Source organism: Nuphar pumila, chromosome 2, assembly GCF_984573655.1.
Source record: "Nuphar pumila chromosome 2, dmNupPumi1.hap1.1, whole genome shotgun sequence".
Taxonomy (NCBI): Eukaryota; Viridiplantae; Streptophyta; class Magnoliopsida; order Nymphaeales; family Nymphaeaceae; genus Nuphar; species Nuphar pumila.
In genome coordinates this window covers 11,676,800-11,701,625 of record NC_143250.1, presented here as the reverse complement: position 1 = coordinate 11,701,625, position 24,826 = coordinate 11,676,800, and the positions used below count along the sequence as shown (strand labels likewise).

The 24,826-nt window shown below is 37.8% G+C and overlaps 1 protein-coding gene across 2 annotated transcripts in view; it reads left to right on the top strand.

The window, feature by feature from the left end:
• Positions 1 to 2,352: 2,352 nt before the first annotated feature.
• The window catches only part of LOC149844763 (lecithin-cholesterol acyltransferase-like 4), a 62,048-nt gene continuing 39,574 nt past the window's right edge, over positions 2,353 to 24,826 (top strand). Inside the window, exons 1-3 of one of the 2 annotated variants that reach the window (XM_089995258.1) lie at positions 2,353 to 2,833; positions 4,959 to 5,050; positions 15,302 to 15,420. In XM_089995258.1, coding sequence (XP_089851384.1) covers positions 2,596 to 2,833; positions 4,959 to 5,050; positions 15,302 to 15,420 — 449 coding nt within the window. In that variant the 5' untranslated portion in view covers positions 2,353 to 2,595. The remainder of the gene's footprint in view (positions 2,834 to 4,958; positions 5,051 to 15,301; positions 15,421 to 24,826) is intronic. The other variant, XM_089995259.1, reaches the window with a different exon arrangement.

Here is a 24,826-nt window from a genome sequence, read left to right as displayed (position 1 = left end):
TAAGAAAGGGTCGAGCATGATATATTTGGAGATCTTACTTAATGCACTTGTGAGAATTTTTTATGAAACATGCAAATCCATTTTAATTCTTACAAGCATGTGGGTATACTAAATGTCATGCTGAGTTTGAATACCCAATGCTAGAAACTATTTATAACCTTGCTGAAAATGTTTACCAAATGATGACATGCGAATATTCAAGACAAAAAAATATTTCAAGTCGTAACAAAATGTACTATTTAGAAAAACCACTATATTTAATAGTGATGCAAATTAAAATAATTTCTTATCAAGAAAATATATAGTTATTGATAGATGCTTGAAATTTTTGACCATATATCTCATTGTTGTTAAAAAATGATATTGATATAGTTATTTAGTTTATGTGCCCTTTATAAATGTATATTGATACAACAAAAGGTGAACTATGTAAAAATGTTTTGTCTAATGATGAAAATACTTGAGAATGAATACATTTCTTGAAATTTTGAGTGATTAATTTCTTTTTTAGTTAATAGCACTCTCATTTAAGAAGTCCTTGAGAGATGATATGCACATCAAGGGGAATGAAGATAAAGCCTATTAAAAAATAATTACCTGTGATGAGAACACAATCACATGATATAGATTAAATCAAGTCTAGTGGTTCATTGAGAAGAACACATCATCAGAGTAATTGGATGAACACTTATATAAGTATAAACATAAAGAGTATCTTTATCTCATTCCTGATGTAAGTGTTTAAAACATGTGATCTTTAGGATGAGTACAAAACTCTTAATGAGATTCATGTGCCTTATGGTTGAGGTGTTTTAAACAAGTTTATCATTTTTGACGAGCTCACCTACACCTATATGAGTGCGAAGGTGGGGTTGCCTTATACAAGACCTAAGCTTGTCTTTAGAGCTCTTGTAAATCCAGGATATTGCATAAGACCCTTACTGCCCAGGTTCATGTACGGTAGACACATATCACCTTAAGTGAATATATATGTTAGAAAGTCCATTAAGATATATAGTTCAAAGCTAAGTTACTAATGATCTGGTCTTATAATGGCAAAGTAACACTAAATGAAGGTTCAAACCTAAATGGTACCTTCATTTACTTTTTTTATAATTTTGATATAAGTGAGAGATTGTTGGAATTGTGTCTCAAAATTATGTATTTTACCAAGCTTATACTCTTGATCATATTTGACTTGTCTTTGATCAAGCCACCTAGCTAGGCTAAGCATATGGTCATGTTTGATTTGAATTTGATTTTATAAACTAGATAATATAGGTATAGATTAGTGACCGTTAGGCTCTTAAATGAGTTAGCTAACCATTGACACTTAATTAAGCTAGTTGTTAACACTAGCCATTAGGATATGACTGTTATATATTTATTCGTATTTGCTAGATATTTATTCACGACTGATAAAATATTTTCTCACCTAAGCTTATATATACCTAGAATCTTTTGTGATTTGCATCTCTCATTCTTTTGTATCTCATCCCACCTTTTCAATCTAAAGCTACTTAAAGGTGAAAGTGTTATGGAAGATGATCGACATATTTGAAGTTAAGATCGTGTTTAACACAAGAAAAATATGACTTGATTATATCCTGAAAGCAAAGTTGCACAAGCCTGTTACGCAAAAGACTTGATTATAGAGGGGCAAATGTTGTTTTAAAGAGAGAGTTCTTATGCGTTCTATAATGAAATATGCATAAATACATAACAAGAGCTTCTAAGAGCTTAGAATATCGTAAACACAAGTACACGTGCACAAGTCCACTATAAGGAGGTACAAAAGCCAACAATGACAACACTAGAATATAAAAACAATTTTTATTGAGATATACTTAAGCAAAATCATTAACAAGCATAGAGGACAAACAGCCTTTTTTTCTAAGTTCAACAGTTTAGTGAGAATTGGGAAAATAATTGAGAGAAGAAAATGGGAAAGGGAAAGTTTCATTTAAAACCAATCTTTTGCTCTTAATTTAATAAAAGCTTCAACTTTCTCAATTTTGTGATATACGCCATATTTCTCTAAAAGTTGCCGAACAATTGAAAGTAAATCATTGAGTCAAATGACAACAATGCCCTCAAGTAACTAAGACACCTATCTTTCTCTTTTCTATTAAGGCTGTGAAGGTAAACAAATATTTTTCAAGTACAAACGACAATATAGAAAACTATTTTTTTCTATTTTCTTAAAAAAATAGAAAACTAAAAGAAACCACGTTTTCCCTAGACGATAGAGTTAATTGGAAGCCTTTATTTGGTAATCTTCATTGAACCTGTAACCATATAAAAAAATTCAAAAAAGTGGGAATTTAGAGCAAAAAGTTGGGCCAATGAAATCCTACCAAAGAAAAAACCCAGTTCCTTGCAAGAGAAAACTCTCTCTCGCCGGCTTCGTCGGGGAAAAAGGAGAAAGGGCTCAAGGGGGTCCTCCTCCTCCTCATCAACCCTCTCCCCCCTTCCCTTCCTCCTGTTTCAGTGGTTGGAGCAGCCCTACTTTCCTCATCATCTTCATCACCATCATCAAATCCAAGTCACAGCTTCATGAGATAGCAGTGAAGGGAAAACCAGGGCGTTGAGGAAATGGTGGTTCCTTTGGACAAGATTCTTGAGGCAATTGAGCTGTGGCTTCACCTGCTGAAGAAGGACCAGCCGAGGGTCGATCCCGACCTCGACCCCGTCCTGCTCGTTCCAGGAATCGGGGGCTCCATCCTCACCGCCGTCAAAGAAAACGGCCGGAAAGAGCGCGTCTGGGTTCGATTGTTCGCTGCTGATCATGAATTCCGCGACAAACTCTGGTCCCTTTTCGACGCTTCAACCGGTATGGGAATTTCTGGTTTAATCTCCCACTCCCGTGAATTGTTTTTTTTTTTTTTTTGGTGGGGCTAGGTCAAGGGGAGAAGCTCCCATCACTGACCTCACATTGGCAGGCTTCTGGTTGGTAAAACCCTTGACGTGCCCTTTGCCCGCGAGGAGTACACCCAGCTTCGACCTCGCGGCAAGGGATGCCCTCCGTGGGTTTCGAACCGTGGTCGTCCCATGTCAGGTCAGAAAGTTTCTAATAGAAACCATGATCGTCCCTAACTAGGAAGGCGGAGGCATTGTGTGTCCCCTTGAATTTTTTATTACCATTGCTTGAAGCCGGAGAAGAAGATTATGTGTTTTTCCTTTTCAAGATTTTGATTTCTCAGGATATTTTTCTTTCTTTTTTCCCCTCCTGCAGATTTTTTTCCTTTTTCTTTTTTTTCCAAATGTTCTGTCGCTTTAAGAAAGGAAAAGGAGAATCGAAGGAAGAAAATAGGCTTATTCAATTTATAGAATCATGTTCAAACTCTAAAAACTGTGACATCTCTATCCTTAAAGCTAATCTAAATCTTAGCAACTTAATAAGTACCAAGGAACAATGCTTATGTTGAATTTCTTTGAAATGAATTATAGTGGTTCACAGCGACCTGAGGTCACAATATGCAGGCTTTTTTTAGTTTAGGGAACGTCAAAACCAGGCCGATATAGGGCTTTCAATGTACAAAAGGGTGTGAAGAAAAAAGTAGACAGAACTATGCTGATTACAAGAGAAAGGCTCACCAAACTCATGATTCTCGTGTTCAAACCCCATTGCTTGAAAGGAGCTTATTTTGCTCTCAATGTTGTATGTAAAAGACGACTGGGAACAAGGAAGATTACACTCTTGCCATTGCCCTAAGCACCTCGATGAAGTTTTTTAATTATCTAGAATTAGCAACCAATGGTAGTTTACCTTTTGTAATAGATACTAGGGGACATGCCTTTCCATTGGATGACATCATTCTCAAAACATTGTCAAGATTTCTTGGTATGCATAAAAACGATCTTAGATTTATGAGGAGGACCCTATTAGTATTTTGAGAAACTCCGATGATTGTGTCTACTGCATCGAGAACCAGAAAGCATGAGATCATTTCAGTTATGAACACACAAACCCAAGTTCTCTGTTTATGGGAGATTTTAGTTAACAATGGTTTTGGGTCAATAATTAAGGACTACACTCAAACATAACTTACAAAAGCTGAGTTTTGACAGTCTCTCTTGCTCATCATTTCATCATCTTCTTATTCTTATTTCTGTTCCCTTTATCATCATCACCATCTCCTTCCTTGGATTGTCACTATTATCAACTTTTTTGAAAGAGGATCACCACCACCATCACCATCCTCTTTCTCTCACATCATTATCATGACCACATCCACCACTGACATTGCCACCTTCATTTTTCCACACATTGTGTCATCATAATTATGGTCCTCATCATATCACTTTTCTTCTTCTTCCTTATCATCATCTCTCTCATCCTCATCATTCCTCTTCCTTATCATCATCTCTCTCTTTCAAAAATCCCCATTCTGCCCTCATTAACAAAATTTTTTATTTTCTTTTTTTTTTGTAAAAAAAGTTAAAGAAAATGAAAAAACTGTCCATCGATTTTAATTTTTTTTTAAACAACTCGCTCGCTCGAAGGGAAGCACATTTCCCTTTAAGGGGATACATGCTTCCCTTTAAAGGGATACACACTTCCTAATTAAATAATGTGCTTCCCCTCGTGTTTCGGAAGCGCATTATTTCCCTTTAAGGGGATACATGCTTCCCTTTAAAGGGATACACGCTTCCTAATTAAATAATGTGCTTCCCCGCGTGTTTCGGAAGCGCCGCGTTTCACGCTTACAAACTATGTTTCGGGGAAGCGCGCTTCCCCTAACCTATTGGCGCTTCCGGTAACTCTGGTTGAACATGTAGTTTAAAAGGCTAACAATGATAAACTGGTGATTATACAATTTCCTTACTTGTGGTGGACACTGCAATACATTTTCATACTCCTGCTCTCTTCAGAACAAGCGACTCTTACCTTGAGCTTGTATGGACTATCTGCTCCCAAACCAGTATATTGATCATTAATGTATTCACTTTCTCAGGTAAAACTACTTCCCTGGATCAAGATACGAAAATAATTGTTCCTGAAGATAATTTTGGACTATACTCATGTGACACCTTGGACCCTGATATGGTACACATTCCTGCAATACTTTCATAATGAAGATAGTTTCATTTGATTTGATTTATCTTGTTGAGTACATTATCATTTTCTGTTATGGCTTTCTTTCTGAGTTTTATAGATAGGACTGATGTTGTTCATTCGCAACCCTTGCGCTTTGCATGCTAGATGCTGTTCTTTCAGGGAAACATGCCGTGATGTTCAATTTCACTAGCCTCATAGGTCGTTGTCTATTTGTCTTTATTTATTGTCATGTACATATTTCCCCATGGTTATGTAATAAAGCATAAATTACCTTGTAGCAACCTCTCTCTCTCTCTCTCCTGCGTGCATGTCTGGATCTGTGCATGTGTATGTGAGAGGGATCAATGGCTGTGCTGCCACTATTTTCTGTTGGTTGTGGATTTTTTGTGGCTTTTCATTTTGTTGCGGGTGGTTTGTGGTTCTTACTTTCATAAATTTCCTACCTCTTTACTGGGAAAAAGTGGAGGCATTGTCCTTGTCAGATGGCAGCCTCTTGATTTCCACCTATTGTTTTTGGTGTTACAGGAGGTGCACCAACAGATGCCATTGTACCCATCATTCATCTCTCCAGTAATCCTACATGTATTATTGTATGAATTTCATGAGTAAAGGAAGCATTTGATTGAGTTTGTGGGGTCAAAAGCACTAGGTGGTGCCAGTGCACTAGAGCTCTAATAAGCCTAATTGAGGCCTAAAAAAAGGAAAATTATAATAAATTGATAAATTTAATAGCAGACATATATTCAACGTGAAATTAAATAGCAAGGTGATTATGAATGAATTCATAAGTTTGTAACAGCAAGGTAACTATGATGTATAACAATTTGCAGATTGTTGTTACATACTAAAGGACAAACATTGTAGTTAGACACACATACACACACATAATTACCAAACCCTGAACATCTCTCTCTCTCTCGTCTTCCCCGTCTGGTCTCTCTCTTCTTCTTGAAGGTCGATTGTGTTGGGCTGCTTTTGAAACATTTTTTTTTCTTGACTTGACACTTGTTTTTTCAGTAATATTTGTGTTTCTTAGGTAGTTGGTTATTTTTTTTAGAATATGGGAATGCTTCCAACCGTGACTTCGGTGTGTGTTATTTTTTTTTCATTTGTTTTCTCAATCTTGAGATGAATTTCAGTTGACTTAATTCCAAAAATGTTTTTTGTTTAGTTTTTTATATTTCATGAAGACTGAGTTTTTGGATGTTATGTGTGCACCATTCGATAAAGGAATGCTAGTTGCTGTGGTTTTATTCATGTGGTTTGCTATTCTTTTATTGACCTGAAGTTGGCCTGTAGTGAGGATTTATATACAGAAAATATAATTTTCTTCATTTAGTTATTGATCTTTTTGTGCAAGTGACTTTCTTTAGCAGTCAGTTCTAGGTTATTTTTCTATCTTGATTAGCTTCTCAAGTTAATTGTTGTGCTGAATATTTGCTGTGTAAAATATTGTTGTGCTGAATAATTTGTCTGCTGAAAATTTGGTGTGCTACATATTCCTGTCTGAGTATTTGTTGTGGTGGATATTTGTTGCGCTGAATAGTTTTGTTAAATATTGATATATCAAATATTGTTCTGCCCTTTCTTACTAAAATCACACCTACATTGTGCTGAACACTTGTTGTGTTGTGTGTATGTTTACACATGTATAACTTTATATGCATGTGCATATGCAGATTTCATATTTGTTGTGATTTCATAAAAACAACTTTGATTTCTTCAAAATTGCTGAGTTGAACTATTTGTTGTGCTGAATATGACCCAGGCCCGACCAGAGTTTTGACTAAGATCCGCATTTTTTCAATGTAAAAAAGACAAAAGAATATGATTTTACTGGTTACGGTCCGGGTCTGGTTCATGTAATCCTTATAGGATCCGGGTATGGGTTCTCTTATGGTGGGTCTGGTTGAACCTGGGTCCGGACCCATTACCATCATCTCAAATCAGGTTTGGGTCTGGTTCCACCTGGGTCCAAACCAAACCCGACCTGTTGACACCCCTATTTTGAAAAAAAGAATTGACATCTTTGGCCTTGCTGCCTATGCAATGGTTGACTAAGCGCTGACTAGTTGACCTAGTCAGTCAATCTAGTCTTGGTCGACTAGGTGCCCTACGCCTAGGGCTACAGGGGGCAAATTTAGTAATATATGTTTTGAGTTACTTTGAGAAAGTGCATTTGTCATGACATATAGGGCATGTTTGTTTTGATCACAAGTTATTCAGCTGTGAAAGTTTTGTCCCTGAGAAAGTGATTTGTGTGATTCACATTCTCAGGCATTAACTTTCTCATGTTTGCTTTTAGGTTGTGAAGTCAGACTTGTGTGAAAATCTATCATGTGAGAATGTGTCATGTCATGTCCTATCACTGCTTTATCACATTCACAGCTAAGCATCTAATGTTTGTGAAAGTTATTCACAGGGTTAGACTTGTGTCACACTTTCACAAGTTTTGAGTCTTCAACATTGACATATGGAATCACAATCACGGGTTGCATTTTATCATGTTTGCAATGCCCCTGTGAAAGTTCTAACATGTGATTTAGAATCACAAGAAAACTGTGAAAGTTACAAAATCAGAAGCGTTGCAAACATGCCCATAATGTTTCATATCTAAAATAATTCTAGTAGTATTGGATATGAGTGTGTTTCTTTCTTCTCAAAACTTATAGTCATTGCATGATAGAAGATCTTTTAACTCCAGGGTTTGCAAAATTTTGGTAAAACTTGATATATTGGAAATAATGAGTTATTGTGTGATTGGTAAGGAATGTTTGGAATATAAACAACTAGTTGAGTTGATTTGATATTTGGAATATAAACAGCTAGTTGCAATAATTTTCTTTTGTGGTGTAGGGGGTTTTTATGGTGGTTTATTTGATCACATAGGATACAATGGTAGCATAAAATAAGAGCATGAATTCCCATAATGCATGCTTTAATCTGATAAATAGATCGTATAAAGGAAATCTAGGGTAATACAGTCTGCACGATTGCGGGGTTATAATCCTTGTGTTCATTTGACCATTGACAGTGAAGTTCAACTGAATTCTGTTAATACCAAATGTGTCTGTTCATTTGCAAATTTTAGCTGTCCCGGATACGAACCGATCCAACTCTCCAATGTATTTTGTGATCCGAAATCTGAACCGTTTGCAACCCTAATCAAAATTATAAAAGAGGAGAGTTAGTTCTTAAATAAGGCTGAGTGTGAGTTTGACTATGGATGCACACGAGCCGAGCTTAGGCTGGCTCGGCTTGGCTCAAATAAAAAAACTAGATGTTCAAGCTTGGCTCGAGCTTGAGCCGAGAAACTCGGCTCGATTAGAACTCGAGCATGGCTCGGCTTGGCTCGAGCCAAGCATTTTTTATTAATTTTTTTTAACTGCAATGTAAAAGTGGGTTTTGAACTACCCACCTCATCCGTGGAAGGCTAACACCTTACCCGTCTGAGCAAGGCTGCTTGCTGTGTTTAATTTGCAAACATAAAATATACGTATATTATATTCTGTGCATTATATAACTACGCAAACTGAGCTTAATCGGGCTAATCAAGCTCAATCGAGCTTGATTGCCTGATCATGCTCGGCTTGTTTATGTGTATTGAGCTTGAGCTTGTGTTCAAGCTCGGCTCGTTTATCTACCCGAACGAGTTCGAGCTGAGCCCAAGCTAGCTTGGGTCGTTGTGCATATTAGAATGTGGAATATGAATTGGATATGGATCCGATATCGGATCCATATCCATCCACGAGTTTTGCTTTAGTTGTATTATTATGTAACATGTGTTACTTATAAGGGGCAGTTTTGTCCCTGTAAAAGGTAATTTGTAACCCTATACTAATAAAGGTACTAGCGCAGCAACAGATATTCCAAGGGCTGCCGACTTCTCAAAAGGTTCTTTTCTCTCTCTCTCTCACGTGTTTTCACATGGTATCAGAGCACGCTGTATTCCTGGGTGAAAAAGGGTCTTCCTCAGCAACGTGAACAACCAAATCCTATCCTTCGACATCAGTTCACGTGCACACGCCAAGATCTGCTGCAGCAAAGGCCGAGTTCTCCTCGTTTCTTTCAGAACTCGTGGATCTGTCTTCCTCAGCAACGTCAATCAGTTCACGTCTGTCTTCCTCAGCAACGTGAATCAGGTCAACGTGAATCAGTTCAACGTGAATTAGTTCACGTGAATCAGGTTCTATTCTTCCCCTATTCATTTCTGTCAGCGTCTGCTACTTGATTTGTTTGCTTCTCTCTTCTATTCCTCTTAATTCATACACAGCAACTGCTGTGGTTGTTTGTTTTTAATCCACACACAGCAACTGCTGTAGCCTTTCTTGTTTATTCCTCCTAATTCACACACAGCAACTGCACTTCTTTTTCTTAATTCACACAGCAACTGCAGGTCTTTCCTTTTACTTCATTCATTCACAGTTGGTCATTTCTTCTTCTTCATTCATTCACAGTTTACACAAAAAGGCTGAATTTGTCCTCTTAATTCACATACTGCAGGTCCCTTCTTCTACTTCATTCATTTACAGTTGGTCACTTCTTCCTTTTTTTTTGTTCATTCACTGTTTTCATTTCTTCTGGTACCAATTTTTGTCATAAGCTGCGTCACTCTATTCTTTGTTTTCTGCCACATTTCTGTCATAAGTCCACAAATGGATTCTCCAGGCAATTCTAGTCTTTCCTCCAACTTCCTGGGGCAACTGGTTTCAGAAAAACTGAATACAAATAACTATTTGACTTGGAAAAGGCAGATTACCCCTTTTATTCGCAGTCAAGATCTTTCAGGTCACTTGGATGGTTCTACTCAAATACCTCCGCAATTTGTCACGACCGAAGAAAAAGGGGATGGAGCAATGACAAGCACCATTCACAATCCTGTATTTACTACTTGGATGAAACGTGATCAGGCCCTCGTCGCATATATCACTTCTACACTGTCGCAAGAAGTTTTGATTTCTATCCCTGATGATTGCACATCTAAAGTATTGTGGGAAACTTTAGCTCAAACCTACTCTCAGATATCAGAGGCTAAGGTGCTGTTTCTCAAGCGTGAATTTCAGCTTTTAAAGAAGGGAGCAATGACCATTATTGAATTTTTAAATCAAGTCAAAAGCATCACAGATCAATTAGCCCTTGTTGGATATCCAGTGTCCGATAAAGAAAAGGTGCAACAAACACTGAATGCCCTGGGATCAGAGTATCATGTACTTGTCACTTTATTATGCTTGCCTTCGTTGCCCAGTTTTGAGGAATTACGTGCTAAACTCTTCCAATACGAGATGTCTTTGAAAAGCATATCTGATGCTTCAGCAGGGCAATCATCTACGCATGAGATTCTTGTCACAGGGATGTTTGCTGATCGTACACGGGGAGGGCGTGGCAGAGGCAAGGGAAATCCAATTCAGGGTGGACGTGGGATACTACCTACACCAAATTCTAATGCCAACTTTTCAAAGAATGTTCCCACATGCTATCAGTGCAACAAGCGAGGTCATATCAAGGCTAACTGCTGGTTCAACCCACAAAATCGGCATAGAATGCAAAATACCAGAAATGTTGGTACATCAGGAACTGCAGGTACGTTCCGAGTCAGTGAAGATGCTAAGGATCTCCTTCTATCTGCTATGGCCAACTTGAATCTGAAGCAAAATGATGATGGAATATGCTATGTTGACTCTGGGGCAGCAACCCATGTCACTGGTAATGCAGGTAAGTTCTCTACTATGACTCCCTATTTTGGAAAATCTAATATTGTAACCGGAGATGGGACTCACCACCCTATTTCGAACATAGGCAATGTCGTCATTCCTTTGTCTAAGTCATCCATTCCTTTATCTGATGTTGTTCATGCACCAAATATAAAGAAAAATATTGTATCTGTTTCCAAGCTTGTTGATTCTACCAATTCTTCTGTGGAATTTACTCCTACTTCTGTCTTTGTTAAGGTTCTTCAAACGAAGGAGATGTTCGCTAAAGGAGAGCGACGTGGAGACATGCATGTCTTTAATGAAGATCCAGCCCCCAGTGTCCTGAAGCCCCAGTCTGATCCCGTCTTCAAAAGTGTCCTAAGTACATCCAAATGTAATAAGTCAGATCTCTGGCATTCTCGTCTTGGTCATTGTAGTCAAGTATTTATTGAAAAGTTAGTGTCCAATGGTCTTCTTTCGGAGTCTGTTTCACCTTTATTGAGGAATAAAATATGTCCCAGTTGTCAGGTCTGCAAAAGTCATGTACTTCCCTTTCATCAAATAAATAAAAGAGCTTCTATGCCTTTTGAGATAATATGTTCAGATGTTTGGGGCCCATCTTCTAATACTTCCTCTTCTGGAAGTAAATACTATGTATCCTTTATTGACAGTTTCTCTCGTTTTACCTGGATATTCTTTATGAAACACAAATCAGAGGTTTTTTCCATTTTCCGTCACTTTCATGCCTATGTTAAAAATCAATTCTCCCAAAATATCCAAATTCTCCAATGTGATGGAGGTGGTGAGTATTCCTCTAAAGAATTTTTAGATTTTCTCCAAGATAATGGGATGCATCGTAGAGTTTCTTGCCCGTACACTCCATAACAAAATGGAATTGCTGAACGTAAACACAGACATATTGTGGAAAGTGCAATGAGTATGATGCATGGGAGTAACTTACCCATTAGTCTTTGGTCAGAAGCCTTTCACACTGCCACTCATGTGATAAACCGCCTTCCCATGCCTATCCTTGAAAATCAATCTCCCTATTATGTTCTCTTTGGTGCACATCCCGATTATAATGAGTTACGAGTTTTTGGATGCACATGTTATGTTCATATTGACAAATCCATGAGAACTAAATTCCAAGACAAAGCCTCTATATGCCAATTTGTAGGTTATGCAGATGAACACATGGGTTACAGATGCTATGATCCTGCCAATAAGAAGATTAGAATTTCCAGAAATGTTGTTTTTGATGAGAGTAATTTTCTGGGAAAAGAAACAGATGCCAATCGTGAACCTACTGGTTCAGTTGTTAATTGGTATGATCCATGGCTTAGTGCTGAACTTATTTCACATGCTGCCGAGCATACTATTCTGTCTCCTGAAAGCATACATGGTGAGACAGTTTCAGATGATGCATCACAAGCAGAGTGTCTAAGATACAAAGGAAATGTGTATACCAGGAGATCTAGAGAGCAAACAAATGTACCTACTGAAGAACACATTGCATCGTCTAATGACAGAGAAGCACCAAGAAGATCAGGCAGGATAAGGCATCCTATTGAAAAGTGGGTTAGCTATGACAACTTTTCTATGGACTTTCAGATCTTTCTATCCCAGATTGAAAAACATGATGAACCACTTGGTTTTCATCAAGCTATCCAATCCAACAAATGGATTGAAGCGATGAATGAGGAGATCGAGGCACTACATGAATGTCGAACATGGGAGATAGTTGGCCGTCCTCCAGACAAAAATGTTGTTGGTTCCAAATGGGTTTATAAAATTAAATATAAACCGGATGGTAGCATTGAACGGTACAAGGCGCGTCTTGTGGCCAAGGGTTTCACTCAAGAATATGGTCAGGATTATGATGAGACATTCAGCCCAGTGGTGAGAATGAGAACTATTCGCATTATACTTGGCCTGGCAATTGAACATGGGTGGATCCTCAGTCAGCTTGATGTTAAGAATGCATTCCTTCATGGGGACTTAAAGGAAGAAGTCTATATGGAGCAGCCTCAAGGTTATGCAGAGGGAAGCCCAAAAGAATATGTATGCAAGTTAACCCTTGCTTTGTATGGATTGAAGCAAGCTTCTAGGTCATGGTTTGAAAGTTTTTCCTTAGAAATCCATAAACATGGTTTCTTTCGTTCCCAACTTGATCATTCTCTGTTCATATATAGGAACGGTACCACTGTGGTTTTCTTACTCATATACGTTGATGATATTGTTATCACTGGTAACGCTCCAGACCACATTCAGCGAATCAAAGTTCTATTGAGTATGCGGTTCAAAATGAAAGACCTTGGGGAGCTGAGATATTTTCTTGGAGTAGAGGTAGATAGACAAGGTGATAACATGTCATTAACTCAACATAAATACACTCTTGATCTTCTAGCTAAAGCAGGAATGACAGATTGTAAACCTCTACCCACACCCAGTGTTGTTAACCAAAGGCTCAGTATTTGTGATGGTGAGTTATATCCTGATGCAGTCAAGTATATCCTGATGCAGTCAAGTATCGGAGTTTAGTAGGTATGTTACAATACCTTACTTTCACTAGACCAGACATTGTGTATTCTGTCAATCAAGTATCTCAATTCATGCATGAACCAAAGACTGGTCACATGGATGCTGTCAAACGCATCCTTCGCTACCTAAAAGGAACTGTGGGTGATGGACTCACATATACTCAATCTTCATGGAAATCACCAAAGCATGACATACTGGCCTATACAGATGCAGACTGGGCAGGGGATCCCGATGAGAGGAGGTCTGTTTCAGGATACTGTGTTTTCATTGGGAGAAATCTTATCTCATGGAGTAGCAGAAAACAGAAGGTTGTGGCAAGATCTAGCACAGAGGCAGAGTATAGATCTATGGCAGCTACCACAGCAGAAGTGACCTGGATTAGGCATCTTCTTACAGAGATGGGAGAGGATATCTCAAATTCGACACTTATGTGTGATAATAGAAGTGCTATACAAATTGCATTCAATCCTGTTCATCACAGTCGGACTAAACATATTGAAATTGATCAACATTTCATCAGACAAAAGATAGCCGACAAAGAGATTGAACCAGTTTATGTGCCTTCAGAAGACCAAGTTGCCGATATGTTTACAAAAGGTCTTACAAGTCATCGCTTATGGTATCTGAAGAACAAGTTGCACATGGTTCAACCCCATGCACAACTTGAGGGAGGGTATTAGAATGTGGAATATGAATTGGATATGGATCCGATATCGGATCCATATCCATCCACGAGTTTTGCTTTAGTTGTATTATTATGTAACATGTGTTACTCATAAGGGGCAGTTTTGTCCCTGTAAAAGGTAATTTGTAACCCTATACTAATAAAGGTACTAGCGCAGCAACAAATATTCCAAGGGCTGCCGACTTCTCAAAAGGTTCTTTTCTCTCTCTCTCTCACGTGTTTTCACAGTGCATCCCTAGGTTTGACTGTAATAGCAGTGAGAGAGATAGTCTTTTTAGTGACTAGCTTGATTTCTTCATCCTTCAGTAGCAACAGAGAGAGAGAGAGAGAGCCCTTTTTGCATAGTAATGGGGTGCGACTCATTCGGCACCCAATAAAATATATGAAGAGAAAAATAAAATAGTGTTTAAACAAGGTTGACACAAAGTGTCCGACCTTTAACACTTTGTATCTAAGACAATCAAAGGTGTCGGACACACGACACTGAGTGTTCATTTTTTTCTTGAACATTTCTATGTTAAAAAATGAAGTGTCTTGGAGTGTCAGTGTCAGTCTCCAAGTGTCAGACATTGATATGTTGACCCTTCAGAGGTGTCAAAGTAACATAGTTGGAGTTCTTGACTTTTAATTCCTAAGAATGGTTGTCAATTGATCAGATCCAACCAAGACCATGCTAGGATAAATTTGAACTGCCTGTACTGGTTCCAACTGGACCTGGTTTAGGCAGGTAAATTTAGTCATGGACATTGGATATTTTTAATTGGCATGTCCACTGCCTTCTCTTGCCACTCTGGATCCATGTATATACATATCCACTCCTTAACAGGTTGGAGAATCAAAGGTTACATATTTGGGCTTGAAGTGTTTGACAATTATGTATAAGATACTTTGAGGATGCAATTCGGAAGCCCAAATAGTTGATGGAACTGGATGGAAGTGATAGAACCAAATGGAAGTTTCATAGGTTTCTAAAGGAAGTCATAAAAAAGAAGTCAATCCTTGCATAACCCATTGATGATCAGCTATTTTGACTTTCATCCCAGAAAGAAAATGATGAATTATTGCTGCATATGTTTGTCACTCACGTAATGATGTTTGCCTTTTTGAAGAATTGCCTACATTACAGGTGAAATTTCCTTCATGTTAAACCTTCACATATGGTTCAGCTTTAGTACTCTTACTGCATGTATGCATGACTTGTTATATTCATAAATATTTGATACGCCAAACGTTTATTTTTTACTCCTCACTTTCAAGTTTCAAGATTTCAGAGCATATCTTTTGTCCTGTTAAGCAAACAATTGCCATATCTTGTTTGTGCAGATCATTGGACGGGATGCAGTATGCTATTTCCATGACATGATAGAGGAACTGATTAAATGGGGTTTTGAGGAGGGCACAACACTCTTTGGATTTGGTTATGACTTTCGTCAAAGTAACAGGTCTATTGTCTCTAATTTTAGTGCTAGATTGTTATCAATCAACTCACAGATGAAGAGAAACATGACGTGTTGGCTTTACATAGAATTTGGAAAAAATGCACAATGTTTTGGAAGTTATTTTCACGCTTTCCAGTATAGTTTTAACAAATTTCTATGATATCTGAAAAGGGTTGATAACTGCTCACCTGTTTTCTGGAAATGTTCATTCTTATACATCGAATTTTAGGTAATATGCAACTTGAAAAATTTGATGTGTTGAAACTTGGACATCTTTTGCATATTTTAAAGCTATGTTCAAATTTAGATCACCTTAAAAAATGTAGAAATTCTACCTACAGCTGGTTCTTCGTCAGTATTATTATTTGTTCTGTATGGTGTTATTGTGAAAAAATTATGAGATATTCTTTTTCAGTTTTCTTTTGTTGTTTGTTATGTTCAGCACAGTAAGATCTTGTTATGGTGTAGAATTGAATTGTTGAATTTGTCTATTTGGGTCTTAATGTCAAACTAGGATTTTATGAGGCATACGTGATATACTTCTAGTTGTGCTGCAATGGATGGATTATGACTCATCTTAACCGAAGGAATAAATAAGTGGACTACAGGGGAATTGTTTAATAGTTATACCTTGATGACTTTGAATGTTTTTATCAAAGTTTACACAAATATCTTTGCTTCAAAAACAATATAAGATAAATAGTGCTATCTAACAAAAAAGATTCTACGTCCATTAGAAATGATGGTTGTATTCAGTACCTATTTCCTCACAATTAAATTTATTTTTTTCAGTTTCTATGTTTTTTTATTGGACAATGATCACATTTATATCAATTGACCTTTTCTTTTTTTTGAAAGATGAGCAATGAGCATTCATTAAAACGTATAAGAACAAGCTGGTCAGTGAGCAGTCACTAGAGAAGACATAAAAAAACAGAAAACTAGGCTAGGTAAGACTAGGCCATAGTCCTGTTTATGTCAATCCAAGAGAGGTCAGTTCTGGGCCATTGTCAGCTCACCCACTACATGACTAATGCAGCCTCTCTTTTCCTTTTAAATATCCTCGAGTTGCCTTCCAACAGTAGTCACAAATATCACTGATATTATGAAAGTGTTGTGATTTTGACGTAATATTTTTGAAGGACAAAATTTTGCTGAAAAAACGTGATATTTCTAAAATATTGCTTATTTTCAATATATCACGGTTTTATCACATTATTAGTGCGATAATTTTCATGAGGTTTTGTTATATTTTTGTATTTTATATGTTTTATATATGACATTTTCCTGAATTTCAAAATATCATGAGATTTTTCCTCGATATTTTCCCAAGAATGAGATTTGTGACTATGCCTCCAACCATATAGCCCGCCATGTTTGAATCAGCCACCTTCTCCCTTATGCAACTTCTTCCCTTCGCACAAATCTTGTGCAAGGAGCTACAATGAGAGACTAAACATGTAAACCTGCATTAACCTCCCTAAGATGGTCTGGCCTGGCAGTTTAAGCAACTGCTGAAAGACAGGACATGATCAAACCGGTGCTGAACATCTTCCTCCTCAGAGCAACAAATAGCACAAAGGTTAGCAAGATGGAGGGCCCTCCTCTTTGGGTTCACCAATGTTAATGTACCATCCAAAGATACTAGCCAACAAAACTTTTGAAGGGGTGGTGCCCCAGATTGGTTTGAAGGAAAGGGTGCTGCCGTATCTTGTGTAAGCAAGGAACCGTAGTGTGACTTCAGCTAAAAATACCTTATCCTTTAATTATTCCATCTTAAGTCCTCTTTTCACTAAAGGTCTTCCAGGAAATAATGTGTGTTGGTCAACTGCAGCATTCTTCAAATTTCATGTCTAAAAGGGCCTTCTAAGTACTGCTTTCCGGCCATTGGAGTGGGACTAGCATTCTTCAATGGTTAGGTTAGTAGCGTTGGCCATATTTAATTAATGAAACTATTTCCTTGGTTAGCCTTCAAAAAAAAAAGAAAAGAAAGAAGATCCTCTCCATTGCCAACCATTAATGCGATATACATCCTTGATGATCCGAATCCACTAGCCATCCTCTACGTGCAATCTCCATATCCATTTCGATAGAAAAGCAATATTCAGCAGCCCCAAATCTTGAAGAAAAACTTCTTGAACAAGTGGGAAGAGTAATTATGCTTCCATGATACCAGCTTTGATTGAATCTGTCACATCCTAAATAGTCAAAACTGCTAGTTGACGCCCAAGCATTGGACCTTTAAAAGGCCTAATCAGTGTCTAGGCGGGACCAGTCTTTTAGTTGAGACCAAAAAAGGGAAAAAATTTTAAAATATAAAAATACAATAAATTATTAAAAATAATAATAAATACATATACAACATAATTTTTGAAGCTAAACAGCCGAAACTTAAAAAAAAATTAACGAATCAAGCTAAACAATTAAAATATAATTACTTTTTCTACCACTCAAATCCATCTAAACAAAAATTTGTTGAGTTGTGTTGCCTAGTGCCACCAAATAATAGAGTTATTTAAAAATATAAAAACTCATAAAAATAAGAAAAAATCCTAAAAACCTTACATTATCTAAAATACCCAATCAAAGCATAATTATAAGGCTTTAAACATTATAAAATACTAGCCTCACCGGCCCTCCTCCCACTTGGGTACTCACTTAGGCATGTAGGGCTCTTAGGCGGGAGGCTTGCACCTAGGTCCCATATGCAGACTTTGCAGCCTAAGCAAGATTTTAACTACATAGTGATAGATTTACAATCTCCAGGTCGTTCCACGCGTGAGAGCTGAGAAACAGAGAGAGATAAAGAAAGGGAGAGAGAAATTGGGGAAAAACCGATGCCCTATTGTGTTAGGGTCGGCTGTTGTGTATACTCCTTTATATTAACCTGCTATTACAAAGTTAGGGTACTAAAATACCCTCATTACAATAAAATATATTACACAATGCCATTAATGAGAAGTGAATGTCACAGGTCTGGATCTCCAGATCCATGACCCGTAACCAGAGAAAACACTTCTTTTCACCCTCCCTCAAGTTGTGCATGATCTTGTACCATGAACAACTTGCCTTTTAACATCCAAAATCTGTCTTTTGTCAATCCTTTTGTAAATATATCCGCCACTTGATCTGTAGTTCGAACAAATTCAGGCTCAATCTCTTTCTCTTCTACCTTTTGTCTCACAAAATGCTGGTCTATTTCAATATGTTTGGCACGATGGATTGAATTAAAGGACATACTAATGGCACTCTGGTTGTCACACAAAAGAAGTGATCGAGAGATCGATTCTCCGACTTCTGTCAGTAGATGTTTAATCCAAGTAGCCTCAGCAGTGGCGGCTGCCATTGACCTGTATTCAGCCTCTGTACTGGATCTGGCAACAACCTTTTGTTTCTTACTACTCCAAGAAACCAAATTCATCCCAACAAATACACAATAGCCGGATACTGATCTGCGTTCATCTGGATCTCCCGCCCAGTCCGCATCAGAATAAATAGTGATCTCATGTGCATTTTGCCCATTTGTCTTTCGCTTATATATGAGACCATCCCCAACCGTTCCCTTCAGATATCGTAGTATCCGTTTAACTGCTTCCATATGTCCTTCACATGGTGCATGCATAAACTGAGAAACTTGATTCACCGAGTAGACTATATCAGGGTGAGTAAAAGTGAGGTATTGTAACATACCCACTATGCTGCGGTACTGTGTGAGATTATCAAATGGATCTCCATCTTGAGAGCTAAGCCTTTGATGAAGAACGCTAGGAGTGCTCAAGGGCTTGCAGTCTTTCATACCCGCTTTATTGAGAACATCAATGGTATACTTATGTTGAGTGAGAGTCATCTCTTCAGAAGTATTGTCGACTTCAACTCCAACAAAGTATCGTAGTTTGCCAAGGTCCTTCATTTTGAACCTCTGATTCAAGAGATGTTTGACTTCTTCAGTGTGCTCATTGGAATTACCAATGATGATGATATCATCCACATATATCAACAACAGAGTAATTGTGTCTTGGTTCTTAAATATAAATAAGGAGTGGTCAAGAAGAGATTTCTTAAAACCATATTTTTGTATTTCAAGAGAAAAGCTGTCGAACCAAGATCGAGATGCCTGCTTCAATCCATATATCGCCCTTTTTAGTCTGCAGACATATTTTGTAGGATTACCTTCTGCGTAACCAGTGGGTTGTTCCATGTATACTTCTTCTCTCAAATCTCCATGAAGAAAAACATTCTTCACATCAAGTTGGCTAATAGTCCATTGGTGTTCAATAGCTAAAGAAAGTATGACTCTGATTGTCCCCATCCTCACCACTGGACTAAAAGTTTCATCATAATCCTGTCCTTGCTCCTGTGTAAAACCTTTGGCTACAAGTCTCGCCTTGTATCGCTCTATAGTCCCATCTGGTTTATACTTTATTTTGTACACCCATTTCGAACCAACAACGTTTCTCTCAGGTGATCTTGGCACGACATCCCACGTACCACATTCATGTAGAGCTTCCATCTCCTCATTCATTGCTTCAATCCATCTTCTGGAATTTGACGCTTGCGAGAACGTTGTGGGTTCATATTCTTTATTCAAGGCTGTTAGAAAAAGTTGAAAATCTAATAAGAAATTTTCATAACTGACCCACCTTTCAATTGGATGGCGAGAACGTGTGGATCTTCTAGTATCAACAATGTTGGATGTAGAGGATGCATCCACATCCGAATTAACTATGGTGGGCAGCTCTCTTTCTCGTCGAGTGTAGACGAGGCCTTTATACCTTTCTGGATTCAAAGTTGGGTCTGTATTTTCATGGGCAATCATTTCATCAGTAGACACAGGTCTCTTATCCTTTTGAGTGCAGTTTGAGCAAATATCACTAGCTCCTGAGAGAAGTTCATAATTCAACCAAGGATAATAAGCCTCAACTTTAGGTTTTGATTCTGAAGAACTAGTACATCGACAATCAAAATTCAATTCATCGAAGACGACATTTCTTGATATTTTGATGTGCTTGCTCACCGGATCATAGCACCTGTACCCTTTATAGTCATCAGCATAACCCACAAACCTGCACTTCAGGGCCTTATCCTGAAACTTATGCCTCATTGAACTGTCAACATGAACATAGCATAAACAACCAAACACATGCAAATCATAATAGTTGGGATGTACACTAAAAAGAGACAAGTAAGGAGACTTGTTTTCCAAAACAGTTATGGGCAATCGATTTATCACATGAACTGCAGAATGAAAAGCCTCTGTCCATAAAGTGATCGGAAGACTACTGTCATGCATCATGCTCATCGCACTCTCAACAATATGGCGATGCTTCCTTTCAGCAATCCCATTCTGCTGAGGTGTGTGTGGGCAAGACACCTTTTTCCTTATCCCGTTACTTTGAAGAAAGTTAGTAAAGTCAATGGAGGAGAATTCACCTCCTCCGTCACATTGGAAACTTAGGATGTTTTCAGAAAATTGGTTTTTGACAAAGGAATGGAAGTTACAGAACAACTTGAAAGTCTCAGATTTATGTTTCATGAAAAATATCCAAGAATAGCGAGAATAACTGTCAACAAATAAAAGATAATATCTAGTTCCAGATATGGAAGCAACTGGAGCAGGCCCCCAAACATCAGAACAAATAGTCTCAAAAGGTCTTGAAGCTCTTTTATTGATAGAATGAAATGGTAAATAATGACTCTTACATAAAAGACAACTAGAACATTTGTTGTCATTGACATTTATTCCTAAACTTGACTTGGGAATGAGGTTATTTGAAACGAGCTTTTCAATGAAACTACTACTGCAGTGACCTAGACGACCATGCCAAAGGTTTGGCTTATTGATTTCAGAGACACTGAAAACACATGTAGGATTTTCAGAAGGCAACGATGATTGGAGCTTCAAGTTTGGGTCTGCAGAGCGAATATGTGCTGAAGGATCTTCTTGAAAAACATACATATTGCCTTGCCGTTTTCCTCTAGCGAACGTCTCCTTCGTGCAGAGATCCTTGACAAGAACAGAAGAGGGAGTAAATTCAACTGAGGCTTTGATATCATCAACAAGTTTAGAAACTGAATAGTGTTTTTCTTGATATTAGGAGCATAAAGAACCTTTGAAAGGTTGATGGAAGATTCGGGCAAGGATATGATGGAGTTTCCAATATGCGAGACAGAGTGGTGTGATCCATCTCCAGTAACTATACTACTTTTACCAATGTAAGGAACAAGTTTTAGGAGCTTACCTGCATCACCAGTAACATGAGTCGCTGCGCCAGAGTCCACATACCAAGTACCTTGCTCATTCTGTTTCAGATTCAATTCTGCTAAGGCTGACAACAACAACTCTTTTACTTCTCCATTGGTCCTTGTACTGTCTGTGCCTCTTTTTGCTTCAGTTTGTGTTGATTTTCCTTTATTTAAGGGATTGAACCAGCAGTTGGCTTTGATGTGCCCCCTTTTATTACACAGAAAGCAAGTAGGGATTGACCTCTGTCTTTGTGAGTTGGTATATGAGTTGGGTGTAGGCAATAATCCACGACCGCCATGGCTACTTCTCCCTTGTGCTCCTTTTCCCTTGATATCATAGCTTCCTCGTCCTCGTGCATAAGTAACCCCTGTAGCAAGAACTTCTTGTGCCCCAGTTTGCATAGATGATTCTTCAGAAAATCCCTTTAGATTCATCTCATATTGTAACAATTTTGCGCGCAGATCTTCAAAGTTGGGCAGCTCAGGTAAACATAATAGAGAAGTGACAATCATATGATAGTCGTGTCCCAATCCACTGAGGGTTTGCTGTACCAAATCTTTATCAGAAACTGTACTTCCAACAACTGCTAACTGATCTGTGATAACCTTCATTTTGTTCAAATATTCCATGATGGACATGGAATCCTTTCTTAACATTTGAAATTCTCTTTTAAGAAACATAATCCTGGCCTGAGAAACCTGTGAGTAGGTCTGAACAAGTCTGTTCCAAAGTTGCATAGCAGTGCAGTCATATGGAATGACTACAAGTACCTCTTGTGACAGTGTAGATGCAATATAAGCAACTAGCGCTTGGTCTCTTTTCATCTAAGCCACAAATTCAGGATTTCTAACATATACTGTAGTAGATTCCCCTTTTCTGTCCCTTTCTTCTCGTGATATGAACTCAGGAGGAACTGAAATAGATCCATCCAGATGTCCAGAAAGATCCTGACTCCTAATGAAATGTATGATTTGCCTCTTCCAAGTCAAGAAGTTACCATTATTTAATTTTTCAGACACGAGTTGGCTGAAGAAACTTGAAGAAAGAACCGACTGGCTAGGAAGTGAATCCATGTTTCACAGTATTAAGAGTGGGTTCAACACACTCTGCCTACAGTTTCTGTAACCTTTTTTTTTTTTGCAGAAACTAAATCAGATCAATGGCTATCAGATTGCTGATTTGAAACAGAAATTGAATATCTATCAGATTTCTGATTTGTATAGGAATGGAATATTGGGTATGAAAATAACACAAAAAAAATTGTGAATATGAATTCCCACTTGATATTGACGCAATGCTTTCAAGCTAAAGGAGATAAAATAGAAGAAATGAGAGTGGATCGGCTTTATCAGATCTGATCAAGGATGCAGCTGAATCAAAATAGGGCCTGATTGCGTGATTAGATCACGCTGTGATCAAGAATGATAAACAGGGTATATTAATGACAGAAAAAAGCATTTTCAACAAAGGATTTGGGTCGAAAATCTGGGCTGAGTCACTCAGTCCTCTCTGAGTTGACTCAGATTAGATTGGGAGATAGTTTGATCAACTGATTAACGTCAGATCTGATCAAGTTGAGGAAACAGAAATGAAACTGTAGGGAGAAGAAGGAAGGAAGGCAGATCTGAATGATGTCAGGTCTGGTTGAGAAGAAAAGAATGGGATTGGGTCAGTCGTGAACAAAAAAAAAATAGATGGGATGGGGGGACAGACCAAAAAAAAATATTTTCTTGACTTAGAAGAGGAAATCTATTGGTGCTTCCGCCTCTTTTCATTACACTGAGCTCAGAGTCTTGTCTCCAAAAGAAAGAGTATCCAGAGAAATTTTCTCCATGTTGGGGATTGGTGAAGCTAGTGTGCCACACCTTTCTTGGACAACCTTCTCTAGGGTTATATGGCCATAAGACAACTCTTGATGCCTTCTCCAAGTATGTTTGGATTTATTGAATGAATGCTCATATTTTATTTCTTAGATACTTACATAGATGAAGTTGTTGCATTAATGTTATTTTTACGTATTAATCTCATATTTTTTCAGTATTTATTTGAGATTTTTTATTTCTTGTTGGTTGTTGCTTCATCAATAAAGCATTATTTATTTATTTATAATTTTAGATATTTTTTATAGTTTTTTAAAGTTTTTTTTTAAAATTTGAGGCTTACTCTTTACGCCTCGAGGCTTACACCTCACCTTAGATTTTGGTGGAGTGCCTCACTACGCCTCAACGCTTTTCACAACACTGGCTATAGCTGTATACCTGCGTAGTATTAGGAGGTTTCCGAGGATTTATGTAACAATGTATCCCAGACCCTGGTGTGAATTCTCTTGTGCTCCGTGGGGTTAAAATGTGAGAAATACACATGTTGAATGAACAACCCCTTGTGAAGCTTGAGTTTCTATGGATGGGCTGGGAGTAGTTTCACAGGATTACAGGATGAAAATAAATACGTATAATGTTATGCATGGGTTGTCAGGTGAGCATGATTGTAGCCCTATATGCATTACATGTATAATGGTATGCACGAATTGTATGCGAGCATAATTGTATGTTCGAATGACCTGTATGGATAAGTGTGTCTGTTAGTATAGGTTCTTATGATTATATGTTGTATTGCTTGTGCATATCGAAGTATACGTGAATTGTATGTTTACTTGCAGATTAAGGTATGCTTAAGATGTTTACTTAAGGATGTATAAAGTGTATGAGTACATTGTGTGATTATCCACTCATAGGGTTATGCGTGATTCATATTTTTACTACATCATCTCAGTATGGTGTTAGGGTTACACTGTTACTCGTAACTATTTGTATGTGATTGTCTTTCAGACCTAGTAAGGGTCTCAGAAATTGTGCTAAGACATGATGTGTCTTACACCCTGTACTTTACATTTTTTTAGATCTGCGCATTTTGACGAATGAGTGTCACAACATGGGAACTTATAGCGTGTAGAATGGACTGGACTCTTTTGTTGTTTTTTTGGATTGTAAACCTTGAGCTTCATTTTATAAAATGAATGGTTTGAATTTTGGTTATTTTAAATTGCAATGGTTTGATTCTAACTTGTGACGTGCCCGGGTCTTGAAGTTGTTTTGAGAAGTCTTTCGTTGTGTTTAAAAAAAAACTATATATCCCTTCTAGTTTTGAAAGTCGGGGCGTTACATC